The sequence below is a fragment of the Piliocolobus tephrosceles genome, chromosome 6 (assembly GCF_002776525.5).
Source record: "Piliocolobus tephrosceles isolate RC106 chromosome 6, ASM277652v3, whole genome shotgun sequence".
In the NCBI taxonomy this organism is placed as follows: Eukaryota; Metazoa; Chordata; class Mammalia; order Primates; family Cercopithecidae; genus Piliocolobus; species Piliocolobus tephrosceles.
This window is the reverse complement of record NC_045439.1, coordinates 110,961,986-110,983,966: the sequence shown is the minus strand read 5'-3', so window position 1 is coordinate 110,983,966 and position 21,981 is coordinate 110,961,986. Positions and strand designations below refer to the sequence as shown.

The following is a 21,981-nucleotide window of genomic DNA, read 5'->3' as shown; positions in this document are numbered from 1 at the left end:
GTGCAGTGGCCAGATCTCAGCTCACTGCAAGCTCCGCCTCCCGGGTTCACGCCATTCTCCTGCCTCAGCCTCCTGAGTAGCTGGGACTACAGGCGCCCACCACCTCGCCCGGCTAGTTTTTCGTATTTTTTAGTAGAGATGGGGTTTCACCGTGTTAGCCAGGATGGTCTCGATCTCCTGACCTCGTGATCCACCCGTCTCGGCCTCCCAAAGTGCTGGGATTACAGGCTTGAGCCACCGCACCCAGCCGAAAGTTCTTTTAAAAAATAAAAAAGACAATTTAGTACTAATGTAGTTTAAAAGATCAGATTTGATTTTTGTTTTTTGTGTGTTTTTTTTTTTTTTTGAGATGGGGTCTCACTCTGTCACCAGGCTGGAGTGCAGTGGCATCATCTCAGCTCACCACAACCTCCGACTCCCTGGTTCAAGCAATTCTCCTGCTTCAGCCTCCTGAGTAGCTGGGATTACAGGCACACACCACCACACCCAGCTAATTTTTGTATTTTTAGTAGAGACGGGGTTTCACCATCCTTACTAAAGGCCAGGATAGTCTCCATCTCCTGACCTCGTGATCCGCCCAACTCAGACTTCCAAAGTGCTGCGATTACAGGCGTGATGCCACGACATCTGGCCACGATTTTTTTAAATTTTTGATAGGATCTCGCTTTGTCACTTAGGCTGTAGAACAGTCACATGAACCCAGTTCATTGCAGCCTTGACCTCCCAGGCTCAAGCTACCCTCCCACCTCAGCCTCCTGAGTAGCTGGAACTACAAGTGTGCACCACCATGCCTAATATTCGTATTTTGGCCGGGCGCGGTGGCTCACGCCTGTAATCCCAGCTCTCAGGGAGGCAGAGGCGGGAGGATAGCTTGAGCCCAGGAGTTCGAGACCTGCCTGGGTAATACAGCGAGACCCCGTTCTCCACAAAAAGGAAAAAAAAAACAAAAAAAAAAAAAACAAAAAAGACTAATATTCGTATTTTTTGTAAAGACAGGGTTTTGCCATGTTGCCCAGGTTGGTTTCACACTCCTGAGCTCAAGTGATCCACCTCCCTTGGCCTCTCAAAGTGCTGGGATGACAGGCATAAGCGGCTGCCATCCGGTCAGATTTGATTTTTCAAATGAGCATATATTGGCCGGGCGCCAAGGCTCACACCTTTAATCTCAGCACTTTGGGAGGCCGAGGTGGGTGGATCATGAGGTCAGGAGTTCAAGACCAGCCTGGCCAAGATGATGAAACCCCGTCTCTACTAAAAATACAAAAACTTAGCTGGGCACGGTGGCAAGTGCCTGTAATCCCAGCTACTGAGGAGGCTCAGCCAGAAGAACTACTTGAACCCAGGAGGCGGATGTTGCGGTGAGCCGAGATCACGCCATTGCACTCCAGCCTGGGCAACAAGAGGGAAATGCCATCTCAAAATAAATAAAATAAAACAAAATAGCATATATTAAGATGGCAGGGCCGAGAGTGGCGGCTTGCACCTGTTAACAGCACTTTGGGAGGCTGAGGTGGGAGGATCACTTGAGGCCAGACGTTCAAGATCAGTCTGGGCAACATAGTAAGACTCCTCATCTCTACCAAAAAAAATTTAAAATCAGCACGACATGGTGGCCCACACCTGTTGTCCTAGTTACTTGGGAAGCTGAGGCAGGAGGATCACTTGAGCTCGAGCTCAAGATAGATGGCAGCGAGCTATGATTGCATGACTGCACTCCAGCCTGGGTAACACAGCAAGACCCTGTCTCAAAAAAAATTTTTTTAAACATAGGGAAGCAACTAAACAACCCTAGACCTGTGGGATGCAAGGAAGCAACATAATATTCCATGAAAAAGATGAGCATCTAAACTTAATCAGTGTTGATGAGGGAAAGGGTTTAGAAGATAGTGGGAAGGGTTTAGAAGAGCTCTGAGAAGACATGAAAGATTATTATTTTTATCATGATTTGGATGCAAGGTCTCACTGTCACTCAGGCTGGCGTACAGTAGTATGAACATAGCTCAATGCTGCTGAGACAGGAAAATAGGGTCTGGAGGCAGGGTACATCAGGCCGATTCACACTTCAGCTATGACAGGAAATATCCTCTCCATAGGGCATACACCAAGGAAATGACTTTGTAACTTTACTTCACCTCTCCATTTACATAGCGTACACACCAAGTGACCAATGGAAACCTCTAGAGGGTATTTAAGCCCCCACAAATTCTATAACAGCGCCCTTGAGCCTCTATACTAGGGCCCGCCACCACACTGTGGAGCGTACTTTCATTTTCAATAAATCTCTGACTTCATTCTTTCCTTGCTTTGTCTGTGTGTTTTGTCCAGTTCTTTGTTCAAGATGCCAAGAACCTGGACAATCTCCACCAGCAACCCAGCCTTGAACTCCCAGGCTCAAGTAGATGCTCCCACCTCAGTCTCCCAAGTAGCCAGGACTATGCAGATATGGGCCACCCTGCCCAGCTAATTTCTTTTTAAGAGTCGGGGACTTGCTAGGTTGGTAGGCTGGTCCCGAACTCCTGGGCTCAAGTGATCCACCCATCTCAGCCTCACAAAGTGCTGAGATTACAGGCGTGAGCCACTGCACCCAGCCTAAAGATTATTTTATTAAAGGACTGAATAACCAACTGTAGAAGGGCAAAAGTGTAGGATAGCTCCCAGTTTAAGTGACTGGGTAACTGGAAAAATTCTATATGAAACAAGAAGTGAGGGCTTTGTGATAAGAAAACTGGCTGAAGCCACCAGGAACAGTGGCTCATACCTCTAATCCCAGCACTTTGGGAGGCCAAGGCGGGCGGATCACAAGGTCAGGAGATGGAGACCATCCTGGCTAACATGGTGAAACCCCGTCTCTACTAAAAATACAAAAAATTAGCCAGGCGTGGTGGTAGGTGCCTGTAGTCCCAGCTACTGGGGAGGCTGAGGCAGGAGAATGACGTGAACCTGGGAGGCAGAGCTTGCAGTGAGCCAAGATCGTGCCACTGCACTCCAGCCTAGGCAACAGAGCGAGACACCGTCTCAAAAAAAAAAAAAAAAGAAAACTGCCTGAAGCCTAAAAAGCATTCTTTCTCAACTGTGTGAAAGCTTTCCTCCTTCCCTTTGCCTGATCCCATCTTCTAACAAACAGATTTCAAAAAAAAGTAAAATACATTACTGACTTCGGAGAACTTACCATACTTGAATTTCTCAAATCAAAAAGCCCACTTCAATCAGGCCCCAGTTTAATGCTTTGTTTACTTCCTTGAGGGAAAGATAACATTGAAACCAGCCAGTTATCCCACAGAACTTTTATGGTATCTTTGAATAAATACAGAAATTGATCCTCTCAGTCTTTTTTTTTTTTTTTTTTTTTTTTTTGAGACGGAGTCTCGCTCTGTCGCCCGGGCTGGAGTGCAGTGGCCGGTTCTCAGCTCACTGCAAGCTCCGCCTCCCGGGTTTATGCCATTCTCCTGCCTCAGCCTCCCAAGTAGCTGGGACTACAGGCGCCAGCCACCTCGCCCGGCTAGTTTTTTCTGTTTTTTAGTAGAGACGGGGTTTCACCGTGTTAGCCAGGATGGTCTCGATCTCCTGACCTCGTGATCCGCCCGTCTCGGCCTCCCAAAGTGCTGGGATTACAGGCTTGAGCCACCGCGCCCGGCCTCCTCTCAGTCTTAAAACTTGAGAAAGTTCTATGTGTTATCTAAGCTCCTTTCTTAGGAAACAAACCATAAGGCCTCCTAGATAGGATCAAGAAGCTGAAGCTTACTTAACAGATGACAATGAGAAGCCAGACCCTGCATGATTGCCTAACTGACCACCTGTTGCCTGTTGACCAACTTCTCTTTCTCACCCCTCTCTAATTCCTGTTTGCCCCACACATGGTTACATTTCTTCTCTGCTATATAAACCTCTAATTTCAGTCAGTCAGAGATGGATTTGAGACTGATCTCCCACCTCCTTGGCTGCAGCACCCAATTAAAGCCTTCTTTTCTGGCAATACTCATCTCTGTGATTGGCTTGCTGTGTGGCAAGCAGCAGGACCTAGACCAAACCCGCTGGTGTTTTGGTAACACCATCCAGCCCAAATGAGAAAAAAAGATTTCCCGCTGGCCCTAACACCACCTTGACAATTTAGATAAGCAAAATTAACAGGCTTACTAAAGAACCCTATTAATTCAGCTGTTCTCAAAATGTTGGGCGCATACCACAATCAAAGCAAGAAAAAATAATAATAACTTTTTAAGCCCTATCCTAGACACAATGAATACGAAAGCCCCCTGGCAATTTGAACCTCCCCATTATAGCTAGAGATCTTAAAATGTTAATCTCATTATGTCATTCCTTTAAAATGTTAAGATTATCTTCAAGATAATGCCCCAAAGCCTTCAATATCAAGTCTTTTATCTCTAGCTCTCATCTCTTTTAATTCATTCCCTTTTTGCCCAACCTTCAGTTCCCCTCAAAATGCTTGGCTTTGTCTTTACTCCAGGGCTTTACATATTCTGATCAGTCGCCCATCCCTTTACCAGCACCCAAACTCCTATGCTTATCTCAGCTAAAGGTTCGCTTCCTTTGAGAACCATCCCTTGACCCCATCCCTAAGACTATTATTTTCTGCATCTAGCACTTAATACAGAGCACTGCGCTGTAATTGCTTGTTTACCAGCCTATAATGTATTCCCAACACATACTGAGTGAATGCTAAATACATATTAAGCAATCAATAAACAAGAAAGGTAACCACGTCTGGGGGATAGTGCAGTTAACTGTTCTTTACAGAACTCAAAATAAGGCTGGGTGCAGCAGATCACGCCTGTAATCCCAGCACTTTGGGAGGCAGAGGCGGGCAGATCATGAGGTCAGGAGTCCGAGACTAACCTGGCCAAATAGTGAAACACCATTTTCTACTTAAAAAACAAAAATTAGTCGGGCATGCTGATGCGCGCCTGTAGTCTCAGCTACTAGGGAGCCTGAATCAGAAGAATCGCTTGAAACCAGGAGGAGGAGGCTGCAGTGAGCCATGATCATGCCACTGCACTCCAGCCTGGGCAACAGAGCGAGACTACACCTCCAAAAAAAAAAAAGAACTCAAAATTCTGGAGAAGTCCATGAGCCTCTCCCATTATTCTGACCACTGGTAAATGTATAAACCCTCCCCCCATTTTAAGAGCTTTACTAATAATTTAGAAATAAGCAGAATATAGGACAGCTACAAAGGCTAAGAAATCATACAGTTATAAAACAAAGAATATCTTGTGAAGACAATAAACTTGAAGTTCTGTTTAGGCTCAGGCTTCCTTTTATTCCTCAGAGTAGTTTATTTTAACTCGATCTCAGTCATATATTTCCAATTGCTTTTGATGTCCACTTGCAGGTTTCTCAAAGTGTTTAACACACAACAGCTACAATACTGAAATCATCTTCTTGCTGCTTGCTCCTCCTATTTCTGCTAACTCACAGAATTGCAGTAGCCAAAAACAATATGGCCATTATAAGCAAGAGTCACCACACATTCAGGTCAAAAACCTTAGACTTAAGTCGACAAAAAGAGTCAAACCCTGTAAAATATTTGAAGAGATTTATTCTGGGATAGATTTATGCTGGAATAGAGAAGTTTAATTCTAAAAAGGATGGTCAGCGGAAGCTTCATTGCTAAAGTATATGTGAGCAAAGATTTGAATGAGTGAGGTGCCATTATATACAGTTAACTGGAGGAAGAGCATTTAAGACCAAATGAATAGTAGGTATAAAGTTGAGATCAAAGCTCTACTTTTGAGAAACAGCAAGGAGGCCTGTGTGGATCACCTAGCAGGAGAGAGGAAGACAATATTAAACACAAGATAATAGGGTGGGCAAGGGGACAGATTGAATAGGGCTTACAGATCCTAAGACTCCTTTTAAAAAGCGTTTTAGCTTTTTACTCTGAGTGAAAACTAAAAGTCACAGACGGGTTTTGAGAAAAGGAATAAAAGATCACTCTGGCTACCTATTGGGACAGAATTGTGGGGGAGCAAAGGCAGAAGCAAGAAGTTCATTTGCGTGGCTGCTATGATAATCCAGGTGAGAGATAATGGTGGTTTGGACTAGGATGGTGGCAGTGAAGACAGCGAGAAATGGACACATTATACATGGATTTCAAAGGCACAGCCAACAGGACTTCCTGATGTATTGAATATGGGGTATAAAGGATGACTCCTGGCCTCACCGAGTACCAGAATGGAATAGCCACTGAGGCAGAAGACTTCAAAAAGAGCAGGTTATGAGAAGGAAAATCAGTGAATTGGGCCGGGCGTGATGGCTCACACCTGTAATCCCAGCACTTTAGGAGGCCAAGGTGGGCAGATCACTTAAGGTCAGGAGTTCATGACCAGCCTGGCCAACACGGTGAAACCCTGTATCTACTAAAAATACAAAAATTGGCCAGGTGGTGTGGTGGATGCCTGTAGTCCCAGATACTCGGGAGGCTGAGGCAGGAGAATTGCCTGAACCCAGGAGGTGGAGGTTGCAGTGAGCCGCAACCATGCCACTGCACTCTAGCCTGGGAGACAGAACAAGACTCTCATCTTGGAAAAAAAGAAAAAGGAAGAAAAGAAAATCAGTAAATTGATTGGGAGCATTTTAAATCTGAGATAATTATTATCACATCCAAGAGGAAACATCAAGTAGGTGTCCGGAGACTGAATTCAGGGAAGAGTTATAGACTAAATAAGTCATTTTAAAACACTTTGGTGGAGGCTGTCAAAATCTGTAAGAATAACCAAACAACAATATCAATTTTACCTCATAAAATATAAGTGGAATGAATATTACCTGATATGACAGTGCCCCTCATCATTCCTGAGTAGCTACATTTTACTATGAAAAACGTGAGGTTTCCATCACCATATCTTCTAGAACTAGACAAGATGGAGAAGAATGGGAGCATTATTCTCCCACACGTCTACAATTCCGAAGTGAGGCAACCAATAGGCTACAGGCAAAGGCCCCAAAGTGCAGCTGTACTGTCATGTGACCAAAGATAAGAAAGTCAGTTTGGAGTGCTTTTAAGAACGTATTTCTAAAATGCTTTTCAAAAGGTCTGGGTCTTTCACCTCCACCAAAGGATATGTAAATATCTGCTTTAAAATGCATCACTTGAGAAAGGGAAGAGGATACAAGATCCCAACTAATGAAAAAAAAATTTTTTTTTTTTTGAAATGGAGTCTCACTCTGTCTCCAGGCTATAGTGCAGTGGCGCGATCTCAGCTCACTGCAGCCTCTACTTCCCAGGTTCAAGAGATTATCCTGCCTCAGCCTCCCAAGTAGCTGGGATTACAGGCATGCACCACCATGCCCAGCTAATTTTTGTACTTTTAGTAGAGATGGGTTTCATCATGTTGGGGTTTCACCATGTTGGCCAGGATGGTCTCGATCTCTTGACCTCGTGATCTGCCTGCCTCAGCCTCCCAAAGTGCTGGGATTACAGATGTGAGCCACTGTGCACGGCATGAAAATTTTGAAAGTCTACTTTTTGTCTAATAAACCTATGGAAATATTTCAAATGAGCCTATCCTCATCTGGAACATGAAACTGCATTTATTCATTCAACATATGATTATTGAGCACCTACTATGTGCCATGAACTCTTCTAAGTCCTGAAGATACAGGACTGAAAGAAAGAAAACAAAAACAAGGCCGGGCATGGTGGCTCAAGACCGTAATCCCAGCACTTTGGGAGGCCAAGACGGGCGGATCACGAGGTCAGGAGATCGAGACCATCCTGGCTAACACGGTGAAACCCCATCTCTACTAAAAAATACAAAAAACTAGCTGGGCGAGGTGGTGGGCGCCTGTAGTCCCAGCTACTCGGGAGGCTGAGGCAGGAGAATGGCGTAAACCCGGGAGGCGGAGCTTGCAGTGAGCCAAGATCCAGCCACTGCACTCCAGCCTGGGTGACAGAGCGAGACTCCGTCTCAAAAAAAAAAAAAAAAAAAAAAAAGAAAGAAAACAAAAACAAAAGAAAAACCTCCCGTGAAGAAAAGTACTTTTAAAGACAGAGTTAGCCAGCTGGTGCCCAGTGCCATGGAGAAAAAAGTGAGGGCAGAGTAGGGGTGGGGATGGTGCAAGAACTAGAATGTTAAATAGGGTGGTTAGGGAAGGCCTCCTTGAGGTCCTGAAAACAGTTGTGAAGAATGAATGAGTAGTTTTCCATCTTTTTTGTGCCTGAACACAACTGAGATTTAATTATATGGAATGAAACACCTAGAGATAAGCTAAATATTAAAAAGACCAACTGTTAGGCCGGGTATAGTAGCTCATGCCTCTAATCCCAGCACTTTGGGAGGCCAAGGCAGGTGGATCACCTGAGGTCAGGAGTTCGAGACCAGCTTGACCAACATGGTGAAACCTTGTCTCTACTAAATACAAAAAAATCACTCGAGAGTGGTGGCACGCACCTGTAATCCCAGCTACTTGGGTGGCTGAGGCAGGAGAATCACCTGAACCCAGGAAGTGGAGGTTTCAGTGAACCAAGATTGAGCCATTGTACTCCAGCCTATGCAACAAGAGCAAGAGACTCTGTCTCAAAAAAAAAAAAAAAAAAAGGCTGAGCACAGTGGCACATGCCTGTAATCCCAGCACTTTGGGAGGCTGAGGCAGGTGGATCACCTGAGGTCAGGAGTTCAAGAACAGCCTGGCCAACTTGGTGAAACCCCATCTCTACTACAAATACAAAAAAAAAAAAAAAAAAAACATTGGCCGGGCCTGGTGGTGGGCATCTATAGTCCCAGCTACTCAGGAGGCTGAGGCACAAGAAGCACTTGAACCCAGTGAGCCAAGATTGTGCCACTGCACTCCAGCCTGGGTGACACAGCAAGACTCCGTCAACCAAATTCAACTAATATCTAAAAAATCAAAATGAAACTGATGAAAAAGATCCTTAAGAAGCAGATGTCTGTAACTCATGAGAAATAGGTAGAGCCTTCAGAGAGTAATTCAAATTATCCAGGTAAAAGGGACTGGAAAGTGAAGACATTCCAAAAGGTAGAGAAAGTAGAAAGCCCAACAGCATAGAAAACTTACATTCTAAGAACTCCATGAAAAGCCACAGGTCGGGCCCGGTCGCTTATGCCTGTAATTCCAATACTTTGGGAGGCCGAGCCGGGCAAATTGCTTGAACTCACGAGTTTGAGACCAGCCTGGGAAACATGGTGAAGCCCCATCTCTATTAAAAATACAACAGGCCGGGCGCGGTGGCTCAAGCCTGTAATCCCAGCACTTTGGGAGGCCGAGACGGGCGGATCACAAGGTCAGGAGATCGAGACCATCCTGGCTAACACGGTGAAACCCCGTCTCTACTAAAATACAAAAAATTAGCCGGGCGTGTTAGCGGGCGCCTGTAGTCCCAGCTACTCGGGAGGCTGAGGCAGGAGAATGGCGTGAACCCAGGAGGCGGAGCTTGCAGTGAGCTGAGATCCGGCCACTGCACTCCAGCCTGGGCGACAGAGCGAGACTCCGTCTCAAAAAAAAAAAAAAAAAAAAAAAAAAAAACAAATTAGCCAGGCATGGTAGCTCACACCTGTAATCCCAGCACTTTGGGAGGATCACTTGAGACCAGCCTGGCCAACAAGGCAAAAGCCGTCTCTACTAAAAATACAAAAAAATTAGCTAGGCATGGTGGCAGGAGCCTGTAATCCCAGCTACTTGGGAGGCTGAGGCATGAGAACTGCTTGAACCCAGAAAGCGGAGGTTGCAGTGAGCCGAGATAACAGCACTGCACTCCAGCCTGGACAACAGAACAAGACTCTGTCTTAAAACAAAAACAAAAAACAAACAAAAAAAAGGCCGGGGCGTTGAGTCACACCTCTAATCCCAGCACTTTGGGAGGCTGAAGTGGGTGGATCATGAGGTCAGGAGTTCAAGATCAGCCTGACCAACATGGTGAAACCCCATCTCTACTAAAATACAAAAGTTAGCCAGGCCTGGTGGTGTGTGCCTGTAATCCCAGCTACTTGGGAGGCTGAGGCAGGAGAATCACTTGAGGCTGGGAGGCAGGGGTTGCAGTGAGCCGAGATCACACCACTGCACTAAGGTCTGGGTTACAGAGCCAGATTCCATCTCAAAAATAAATAAACAAGGCCAGGCACACTCCAGTGAAACTCCATCTCAAAAAACAACTAAAACAACTATAGATATTGCTAAATTGCTCTCCCAAAGGTAGTACAAAGTTGCTGCCAACAACATATGAAAGTACCTATTTCTCCACAATCCCACCAACAGAGTGACAACCATCTTTAATTTCTGCTCATCTCATGAGCAAAATAATGAATCCCTTAATCTGCACTTGCCAGAAGACTTCAGTGGGGCTGTGCATCTTGTGTTGACTAGCTATCCTCATCTCCTTTTCTGTGAAGCATCTATATTCATATGTTCACTTTCCTATTGGATTATCATTACTGATTTATAGTTCTTTTCAAGTTGGGTCACGAATTAATGTTCTAGCATGCTTCAAACATTTTTAAAGTATCTTCTATTATATTTCAAATTTTATACAGTCAATGTAGAGGCTGGAAAACAGGGTGTCCTTTATAGTATCCAGATTTCGTATCTTGTTTTAGAAAGTTTTTCCTGCTCCCAAGATTATAAAATTATTCTCCTATATTTTCTACTAATACTTCCAGAGTTTTTGGCTTTTACATTTAGCTGTTTAATTCATGCATTTGGATTTTTTTTCTTTTGGTGTGAAGTGAAAATTAAACCAAATATTAACTATTCCATACTTTTTCTATAATTTGAAATGCCACCTTTTGTCATATGAAGTCCCACACATTTATTAATCCATTTCTGTGTTCTCTATTCTGTTCCGCTGATCTATTTTCTATTCCTAAACCACTACAACGCTGTTTTAATTACTGTGATACGCAACAGCTTTCCATAGTGCCGTTTTTCAACCTTCCCTGTCCCTCCCTAAAAACACACTACTGCTGGGTGCAGTAGATCATGCCTGTAATCTCAGCACTTTGGGAGGCTGAGGCAGGTGAATCACCTGAGGTCAGGAGTTCAAGACTAGCCTGGCCAACATGGCGAAACTCTGTCTCCACTAAAAATACAAAAATTAGCCAGGTGTGGTGGTGCATGCCTGTAATCCCAGCTACTCGGGAGGCTGAGGCAGGAGAATCGCTTGAACCAGGAGGCAGAGGTTGCAGTGAGCCAAGATCACGCCATTGCATTCCAGCCTGGGCAACAAGAACGAAACTCCGTCTTAAAAAAAAAACAAAAAACAAAAAAACACTACTACCCTATAAACATAGAGGCAAAGACAAAAGAGACTGCAGATTACATACATTTATACCCAGTGCTAAAATTTTTTTTTCTTCCCACTCAAAGAGTCCCCCCAACCTTAAGAGTAAGTATTCTGTACAATAAAGACACATTCCTTAGTGTGACACTGAAAAGCTCCCACTATCTGGTTCTAATGTAACTTGCAACTAATCTGATTAGCTTTCCTCCTCATCTGGCCCAAGTAATTTACTTGCTGTCTTCTGAACACAAAATGGACAACCCTAACTCCATGTCTTCACTTCCTGAAATGCTTTTCTTCCTGAATTCTGATTGCTGTATTTAAAGCTGTCTTCTCCCACAAAATTTTCCTAGATCACTGTTTCTGACATACACTGATTTCATCTTCCCTTGAATCTACAGCATTTACTATACTTCTCAGCATACTTTGCCTAATGGTAGCTTACACTACTTACTTTTTTCCTTGAGTTACTTTATTAATTAGTATTAAGTTCAAAGTTTTGATAAATAGCTCCAATTGTATTTTTTAATGTCTTTATTATAGCTTTATTTTTAGAGACAGGATCTCACTCTGTCACTCACCCAGACGGGAGTACAGTGGCGCCATCACAGCTCACTGTAACCTCAAACTCCTTGGCTCAAGAGATCCTCCCACCTCAGCCTCCTGAGTAGTTGGGACTACAGGTACACACCACCAAGTCAGGCTATGTTTTGTATTTTTAGTAGAGACAGCGTTTCACCATGTTGGACCAGGCTGGTCTCGAACCCCTGACCTCAGGTGATCCACTCGCCTCGACCTCCCAAAGTGCTGGGATTACAGGCGTGAGCCACCACACCCGGCCAATATGTATTTGTTTCTAAAATACTTTTTCTTTATCGTAAATATTCCATATATCAATCTAACCTTAAGTTAATCTCAAGGGTCAGATCCTCTAGTGGCCAGGGATAACTTCCCCAGAAGGAAAAATCTAAACTCCATTACTTCTTTGGCTCAAAGACAATGCTTTAAACATGAAATGCATCTCTCAGAGGACCTGAGATTTCAAATTCAATGTAGTCTCACTGTTCAAGAAATCAACTTAAAGATCCATTTGAGAGGACAGGCACGGAGGCTCACGCCTGTAATCCCAGCACTTTGGGAGGCTGAGGCGGGCGGATCACGAGGTCAGGAGATCAAGACTATCCTGGCTAACACGGTGAAACCCCGTCTCTACTAAAAATACAAAAAATTAGCCAGGTGTGGTGGCGGGCGCCTGTAGTCCCAGCTACTTGGGAGGCTGAGGCAGGAGAATGGCGTGAACCCGGGAGGCAGAGCCTGCAGTGAGCCTAGATCACGCGACTGCACTCCAGCCTAGGCGAAAGAGCAAGACTCCATCTCAAAAAGAAAAAAAAAAAAGATCCATTTGAGAGTAAAAACAATAGCTACTTCCTATTGTCAAACTAGACTGATGACCTTTCTTAAACTTATAGAAGTGAGATTAAAACAAATCAAAACGAAAATTAAAAGCTCAATCACAGAAGTACACTGCAGTTTCGGGACATTCAATGCAACAGAGTGCAAAGTCACAGTCAAGAGAGGAGCCAGGTTTCCTTCAGTCTGGAAAAAGCCACCAAGCTCTACCAAGAAACCAAATGAATACCCCACTTGACTTTTTTTCTTCATCAAACTTCCCAGTCAAAAAGTATTTATCCCATCATCACACTTCAAATATATAAGTGCTTCATGTAAATGCACTTATGCAGTACAATAATACTTCACATGACTAGATAACTCCATGACTTACAAAGTAATTTCATTTTCATATCTGATTTCATCATCACAAATACCCCCATAAAGGCAGCTTGCTATTATTTACAAATTCCAAATGAAAATGTACAGAAAATTATAAATAATCACTTGCTCAACATCATTAAAAAGCCTGATTTCCAACCCAATGCTCTTTTTACATTTCAACATGCTGGCAATATGAACCAGAAGTAAGATTTTGTAAGATTTTAAAAGAATAGTGATTTGGATAAGTACTGAAAAAAAAAAAAAAAAGATTTCAGGCTTCCTGTGATGACAGAAAAAAAAAAAACTCACACTTCTTATTTTCTAATACTTCCTCAGGTAATTCTATAGGCCCTTAAAGAGCTTTCCACACATTAAATGCCCTTTGGGGAAAAAAATCCCTTTATTCATCACTTAATTGCAATCATTCCCATATTATAGGGCTGAATTTAATCTTAGAACTCAAATTGAGAGAAAACATGGCCAAGTTCATCTGGTATAATACATTGCAAATGACCTTTGAAACCAAGTGTTTTATAAAGCCTAGTTAAAATTATGGAACTGTCAGGAAGGAAATGTGTGAAAATGTAATCCTTTATCACTGACAATACTGCAACTTCCTCATCTTCACCACAAAGAAACACAAACATAATTCAGCCTCCAGCAGTTCTGCATTGTTAGATGAGTCTGCATTTTTTGTTTAAAGTACCTTGGGCTTAACAGGCCTTGCTGCTGTGTTCATGTTCTTAACATGTTCAAAAACTACTACTTCCATGTTTAGCAGTTCATATACACCTAACTTTTTAAAGTCTTTCTTTATCTTGAATAAGAATATAATTATACAACCCATATAACAATACTGTGGAAGGAGTTAGTAAATCAGACATGTTAATCAATTTTGAATTTTTCTTAGCCCTGTGAATAGACCCAAAGCCTAATAACATATTGAGCCAACTCAGTACACAGAATATACAAAATTATAAGATAAAAAAATATTGAAAAGAAATTGACATTTGGAGTAGGCAAGCTCCAAAGAAGGCAACCTAAGAAAATAAAGTATGAACACCGTAACCTGAAAAACAACAAAGTTTTAAAAGTGTTTTTTCTAAAACACTTGAATAGATTTTTTTTAAATCAAGTGTTAACCGACACTTGGCGTTAAGGTAAACCCCCTTAATTTTTAAGAGGCAGATAGTAGCAAAAAAAAATGTACTGTATATTAATATGGAAGAACAATGTAGCCCTTTACAACAGAAAACAAAATGTGGCTAATGATTCATTACACTACTTACCAGTCCATATCCAATATAACCACAACAAAAAATAAAACAAAAACAGACATAAGCCAAAATATCAAATATATAAAACATGGTACTCAAAGTGATTCAATGTTAACAAGTTTAAGATTGTCCAGCCTTAAGTGAAGAAAAGCTAAGCACTTTCGCCTCTGATTTCACTGTACAAGGTGAAAAGAAACCAGATCAAAAGATGGGATGCACAGGCCAGACATGGAGCTCTCATGCCTCTATCCAACCCTGGGAGGCTAAGGCAGGAAAATCGCTTGAACCCAGGAGTTCAGAGACCAGCCTGGGCAACATAGCGAGACCCTGCTTCTACATAACATTTTAAAATTAGGGCCGAGAGCGGAGGCTCACGCCTGTTCCAGCACTTTGGGAGGCCCAGGCCAGTGGATCACGAGTTCAGGAGATTGAGACCAACCTGGCCATCATGGTGAAACCCCACCTCTACTAAAAATACAAAAATTAGCCAGGCATGGTGGCGTGTGCCTGTAATCCCAGCTACTTGGGAGGCTGACGCCAAGAGAATTGCTTGAACCTGGGAGGCGGAGGTTGGGAGCCTAGATCACGCCACTGCACTCCAGCCTGGGCAACAAGAGCGAAACCCCGTCTCAAAAAAAAAAAAAAAAAAATTATAAATTAAAATAATACCCTCACCATCTCCATCTTCCCCTATATGACCTGAGCTCAGAAAACAATAGTAAACCATTCACATTGGGTGTGTGTGTGAAATACCCCGAGACGTGTGGGGCCCAATAAGATTCTAATATTAAAAGACACGACGCGTTAATAGCGACATTTCAAGCACTATCCTGTAGACTGGAGGAGACAAATCTAAAATTCGTAGTACTATAGTTAGCTATTCTAGCTACAAGAATGCCCCACTGTGTTTTCAATAAAAGTAAGCAGAACAGTACACATCTCACCACTCAACAAAATACCTTACTTGGCGCTCCCAATAGTGCTAAACATAACGCGTACAAGGCACTGCATGAGGCAGCTGCTAATGAGGACAAATCGGTTAGGAAGACCAAAGCTAAAGGAGGCCAGTGAGTTGGAGAAGGGTATGGAGAGGTATTTGATCATCATCAGGCTGGCGTGCCAGCGGAAGTATCCGGGCATTATTTAATATTTAATCTTTCTATTCCTGACATCACGGGGGCTCAAACGTCATCAAAAGACAGGCTGGCATTAAACCCGGCAGGGTGACGCACATAACATCTTACCATATGGATTTTCATCAGTCCAGACCGACCAGCACCTCAGAGCCTGATCAGTGAAGGAAGGAGGGTGCCCCAGGCAGTCCGCTCTCCCACAGTTGGCGCGCAGCTCGGTATAGCACACGGGGTTTGGAGGCTGCAAGACCACCGGACCGGATGCCCCAGGGGCCAGCTCGGGCCTCCGGGACTGTGGACTCACGCACGGCCCGAGGAGGTCGCCCGTGCGGCTGCTGACGCCAGGCGTCAAGTCCCCGCCCGAGCAGCCCCAGCCTAGGAGGCGGACCACGCCACTGCTCCTCTACTGAGCCGAGGGTGTCGGCCAAGGACTCAGTTGGCACAAACCCCCTCCCGGGGTCTAAGCCCGCCTAGTACAGTACCTGAAGGGGCAACGCCACCTCCGCCCAATTGTGCTGGCTGCCCCAGTGGCGGCGGTCACAGCTCGGGCGCCAATGACGCCTCTTATAAAAACAACCTGCTCGCAGGCGTCTGCAGCCCACAGGCGGTGACCGGCTGGGGGCCGCAGTGCATGCCGTGACGCGTAGTCCCGCTTGCGCCTCCTGCCAGGCACCGGTGAAGAGAAGAACTACCACTCCCGAAGAGGAGCGCAGGGCGCCGCCGGGCGGCTGCAGGAAGCTGGGCCGGGCGGCCGCAGATCCCCACAACATCCGGGAGTCGGCGACCACTTCCAGTTGCTATGGATACGAGTTGCAACCTCCAGAAAGGATTCGTGGTTTCTCCACACGAAGTTGTTTTCCAAAACAACTCCCCGGATTAAACGGATAGGTTTACAAATACTGATCCACCCAGCTATTCATCTTCTATTTGCTACTTTAATTGGGTGCGGTTAAAACGCCACGTCCCTAGGCGTTCACCGGCTTTCTTGCCATCTACTGCATGCAAACTGACTTTGCCGAAAAAATTAACAAAGAAAATAGCGAAAATGACAGACCGCGACTGGGTGAGTTTAGGCAGAGGAATAGATGTTTGGGAATGTTGGTATTCGTTGGTATAATTCGAGGCACCACCTACTACCAATCCCAACCCCACAATCCCGAAAAACACTTTACAAGGCAGCTACTGAGCTTTTACATTTACACATGTAAATGCACGTTAAGTCCGAATAGCCTCTAAAGGTATAAAGACCATCGGGATTGTATGCACTCTGCACTACTGCAAACTGTTAGTGATGGTTTTGAACAAGAAAAACGTACTTTGTTAATTGTATACTTAAATTGTACTTTGTCAAAGAAGGGAGTTGTTTTAAAAAAGGATATAGTGACCGGGCGCGGGGCTCACGCCTGCAATCCCAGTAATTTGGGAGGCTGTGGCGGGTGGATCACCTGAGGTCAGGAGTTCGAGACCAGCCGGACCTACATGGTGAAACTTCGTCTCTACTAAATACAAAAAATTAGCCGGGAGAGATGGCGCGCGCCTGTAATCCTAACTACTTGGGAAGCTGAGGCAGGAGAATCGCTTGAACCTGGGAGGCAGAGGTTGCAGTGAGACGAGATTGCGCCACTGAACTGCAGCCAGGGCAACAAGAGCGAAAGATATCTTACATTTATATTCACTCTTTACAGAAGCAATGAAAAGTTTAGGTTTCATTCTCTGTCCCCTAATTGTGGTAAAAGTAAATAAATAAATGAAAAAATAAATAGTAAACGTAAACATTAGCGAGGAAGATGGTGGGCCTGAGCAGAGACAAGAGTGCCTCAAAATTAGACCTTTTTTATTTTTGCTTTTCTATTAACTATATTTAACATCAACAGTGACATCAAAAAAATCTTAATTTTATAATTACAGCTTCTGCGATGGGCATTATTAACTAATGACTTGTTTTCATTTATCTTTTCAAGTATATATTTATCTATACCGAAGGACTTCGAAAAGTCAAGGTGGTCTGGCTTTCTCTAACTTTAACTGAAAATTAAATTACTGAGAAAGCTAATACCAGCTACTGGTAGATTTTTATACCTTTCAAGCCACTTTCATAGGCCAATTTTAAGTTGTAGTTTCTTCTGAAAAATCCTTTACAATTTTAACCTTTTTATCATTTAATAAAAGTTGTTGACATATGTAGCAGATAATTTAAACTCATCCTTTTATTATTCTTTGTATTGGCTGTTTGTTTCGTTCTTAATTGTAGACAGTTTGAACTCCACATTTTAAGAATATCAGGTTTGAAGAAGGTGAAACCCAAATAAGAAAACTGCAGTGGTTGTCTATGATGTAAAGTATAAAACAATGGGCCTTTTGTTTCAGAATCTATAAACATTTGTGAATTATCCTGGAAATCTAAAAAAATTTTAATTTAAGATTTAACAGGCCGGGCGCGGTGGCTCATGCCTGTAATCCCAGCTCTCAGGGAGGCAGAGGCGGGAGGATAGCTTGAGCCCAGGAGTTCGAGAGCTGCCTGGGTAATATAGCGAGACCCCGTTCTCCACAAAAAGGAAAAAAAAAAAAAGATTTAACTTTTCCAGATTTTGCGGTACTAATTATGCCAACAAAGTTTATCAGCTAATTTGTCTTCTGTTTTGACTAGATTTCATTTTCTGCATTATGTTTTGAGCCAAAGCTGATCGGAATTCTAGAACCAGTAGTTAAGGAGGGTCATTTGATGACAAAAAGAGTTCTCAGCTGGGTGCTGTGGCTCACGCCTATAATCCCAGCATTTAAGACCCAGTATTTTGGGAGGTGATGCAGGCGAATCACCTGAGGTCAGGAGTTCGAGACCAGCCTGACCAACATGCAGAAACCCCATCTCTACTAAAAATACAAAATTAGCCGGGCGTGGTGATGCATGCCTGTAATCCCAGCTACCTGGGAGGCTGAGGCAAGAGAACTGGGGAGGTGGAGGTTGCAGTGAGCCAAGATCATGCCATTGCACTCCAGCCTAGGCAACAAGAGTGAAACTCCATCTCAAAAAAAAAAAGTTATCAGTGACTGAAGGAGATAGTATTAATAACAACAACAAAATCTACAAGTTGCCCTGGGCAACTTGGGCTTAGGTGCCCATAAAAGTAAATTACAGTGGTACTTTTCCCCACAAGTCACAAGGCCACCGCCTTCTACCTAGAAAGCTTTCCCCTGTGCTGAGGAAACCTAGAAAATTTGAGAAAAGCTGATCAGTTGAGATACCGTCAAAATTTTATGATTCTTATGATTTAATATTATCCAGTATCTGTGTTGTTAATATTTAAAACAAATTAATAAGCAGTATCAAAAAGAATAAACAGCAAGATCTGATGAGAATAACATTGATGACACTTAGTGAACCTGAGTTCTATTTCCAGCTTTGCCAGCTACAAACTTACGAGTATTAAGTGAATATTAGCAAACCATATTTGCTAATATAAGGTGTTATTAACCTGTAAATTTCAGAACTGATTCTGGAAGATCATACATTGAGGTAAACCTGCAAAAAAGAAAATAATAAAATCTGGTGAGGCCTGGTGGCTCATGACTGTAGTCCCAGCACTTTGGAAAGCCGAGGCAGGCAGATCATCTGAGGTCAGGAGTTCGAGAAGAGCCTGACCAACATGGTGAAACCCCATTTCTACTAAAAACACAAAAATTAGCCAGGTGTGTTGGCAGGCACCTGTAGTCCCAGCTACTCTGGAGGCTGAGGCAGGGGAATCACTTGAACCCAGGACGCAGAGGTTACAATGAGCTGAGACTACACCACTGCACTCCAGCCTAGGCGACAGAGCAAAACTCCATCTCAAAAAATAAAATAGTGATAAAAATTGATTTCATTTGGCCAGGCGCGGTGGCTCACACCTGTAATTCCAACATTTTGGGAAGCCGAGGCAGGTGGATCACTTGAGGTCAGGAGTCCAAGACCAGCCTGGCCATCATGGTGAAACCCCATCTCTACTAAAAATACAAAAATTAGGCTGGGCACGGTGGCTCACACTTGTAATTCCAGCACTTTGGGAGGCTGAGGCGGACGGATCACCTGAGGTTGGGAGTTCAAGACCAGCCTGACTAACATGGAGAAACCCCATCTCTACTAAACATACAAAATTAGCTGGGCGTGGTGGTACATGCCTGTAATCCCAGCTCCTCACCACATTCACACAGGCCCTAACAGCCAAAGTAATTTTACTAGAATTATATTACATCATGTCACACCTCTCCTTAAAACCCTTCAATAGCTTTCCATTGCTTTTACAATAAAGGTTCAGATTTTAAACACAGTCAACAAAACCCTGAGAGATCTGACCCCTGGCTCTCTATTCTGATCTCATGACATTTTCACCCTAATTTATTTGACTTGCCATACTTTGTCCCCACCTCTATCTTTTACTTCCTTGCCTTATAGTCAATCTTAGATTGAATGGTACTTCAGTGGCATGGCTTTCCCTAACCCCCAGCACTAGATTAGAACCCCCATTGTGTCTTCATTAATATGTTGTATTTTTTTTTTTCATAGCAGTTATCACAATTGTAATTATTCAGTTAGCTGTGTAATTAGTTGCTTAATGGCTGCCCACATACCCAGGCTAACCCTGGATGTTTACCTTGTTCCTTTTTCACTCTAAAATAAAGCTGTACTTCCTCTTCTATGACTTTTCAGATTTTCCCTATGATTTACAGACTTTTCAATAAATTCTCATAGTTGTAGTACAGAATGTTTAAAAAGCTACCTTATGCATATTTTTGACAAGTTTGCTCTGTGTACAGGTGTATGTGATTTTAAGGGTAGTCTTCAATGTCAAGAGAAGAGACCATCAAACAGGCTTTTGTGAGCAATAAAGCTTTTTATCACCTGGGTGCAGGCGGGCTAAGTCCGGGATGGGAGATAGGGGTGGGGCCGTTTTATAGGATTAGGGTTGGTAATAGAAAATTACAGTCAAAGGGGTTTATTCTCTGGCGGGCAGGGGTGGGGGTCACAAGGTGCTCAGTGGGGGAGGTTCTGAGCCAGGAGAGTGAATTTCACAAGGTAATGTCATCAGTTAAGGCAGGAACCAGCCATTTTCACTTCTTTTGTGATTCTTCACTTGCTTCAGGCCACGTGGATGTATACGTGCAGGTCACAGGGGATATGATGGCTTAGCTTGGGCTCAGAGGCCTGACATTCAGTCCCCTCCAGAGAACAGAATTTCTAAAAAAGAGAAGTGGGTGGGACTGAATTTAATTTTATTTTTTTCAGAACTTTAAAATGGAGAATGATTTTATGTGTTTATCTTTTAGGACAAGAAATGTACTTCACCTTCAAATTCAGACACAGAAATGAAATCTGAACAACTGCCTCCCTGTGTTAACCCTGGCAATCCTGTGTTTTCATGTATGTTGGATCCAAAGACACTCCAGACAGCCACCTCACTATCAAAACCTCAGATGATTATGTATAAAACCAGTTCAAGTCATTATGGTGAATTTCTACCTATGCCACAGTTTTTTCCCTGCAATTATACTCCAAAGGAGCAAGTATTTTCAAGCCATATCAGAGCAACTGGATTTTATCAAAATAACACTCTAAATACTGCACCTGACAGAACCAGAACTCTTGATTTTCCTAATATTCAACACACTCTATGAAAATATATTCCTTTGTATATTGAAGAAAATATACTCGGGAAAAATGAGTCTTAAATCTAAGGGTAGAATATCTAATTAACATAAAAAGTTTTTAATCAATTTTTGAAATAAATTAAAGTATTTCAACTGATAACTGAATGACAATGACTTTTTAAATGAAAATATGTTCAAAATAGCAAAATAAAAGGTAGAAAGTGTTAGTCCATGTAATCCAAAAGCTTCAAAAGCCTTTCATATTTTATTTACTTATCTATTGAGTCTACTTATCAAGACAGAGGAACACAGGAGCTGTAAGAAAAACAAAAATGATTTAAGGAAGATTCTGACCAACAATTTCACAGTTTTTTTTTTTTTTTTTTTTGAGATGGAGTCTCACTGTATTGCCCAGGGTGGAGTGCAGTGGCACGATCTCGGCTCACTGCAACCTCCACCTCCCAGGTTTAAGTGATTTTCCTGCCTCAGCCTCCCAAGTAGCTGGGATTACAGGTACTCGCCACCATGCCCAGCTAACTTTTTGTATTTTTAGTAGAGATGGGGTTTCACCGTGTTAGCTAGGATGGTCTCAATCTCCTGACCTGGTGATCCGCCCACCTCGGCCTCCCAAACTGCTGAGATTACAGGCGTGAGCCACTGTGCCCGGCCAACACACTTTTATTTTTTATTTTTGGAGACAAGGTTTCACCTTGTCACCCAAGCTGGAATGCAGTGGCATGATCATGGTTCACTGCAACCTTGGACTCCTGGGCTCAAACCATCCCCCACCTCAGCCTCTACTAGCTGGGACTACAGGCAGGAACAACATGCCCCGGCTAATTTATGGGCGGGGGGGGGGGTGTGTGTGTGTAGATGGAGTTTCGCTGTGTTGCCCAGGCTGACCTCAAACTCCTGTCCTCAA

The 21,981-nt window shown here is 43.4% G+C and overlaps 3 protein-coding genes across 7 annotated transcripts in view; 1 reads left to right on the top strand and 2 right to left on the bottom strand.

The window, feature by feature from the left end:
- Positions 1 to 16,209, bottom strand: part of CCPG1 (cell cycle progression 1) — a 53,529-nt gene extending 37,320 nt beyond the window's left edge. For 4 of the 5 annotated variants that reach the window (XM_023228569.2, XM_023228571.2, XM_023228572.2 and 1 more), the window contains exon 1: positions 15,920 to 16,209. The gene's annotated coding sequence lies outside the window, so the exon portion shown is untranslated. Of the gene's footprint in view, positions 1 to 15,548 lie in introns of all 5 variants that reach the window. The other variant, XM_023228570.2, reaches the window with a different exon arrangement.
- Positions 15,563 to 21,219, top strand: C6H15orf65 (chromosome 6 C15orf65 homolog). Its single transcript, XM_023228580.2, has 2 exons — positions 15,563 to 16,500; positions 20,739 to 21,219. The coding sequence occupies exons 1-2, from the start codon at positions 16,483 to 16,485 to the stop codon at positions 21,084 to 21,086; spliced, it is 366 nt and encodes a 121-aa protein (XP_023084348.1). The 5' UTR covers positions 15,563 to 16,482; the 3' UTR covers positions 21,087 to 21,219.
- Positions 20,289 to 21,981, bottom strand: part of DNAAF4 (dynein axonemal assembly factor 4) — an 86,272-nt gene continuing 84,579 nt past the window's right edge. The window contains exon 9 of the mRNA XM_023228575.1: positions 20,289 to 20,649. Within this exon, the coding sequence (XP_023084343.1) occupies positions 20,551 to 20,649 (99 nt within the window). The 3' untranslated portion in view covers positions 20,289 to 20,550. The remainder of the gene's footprint in view (positions 20,650 to 21,981) is intronic.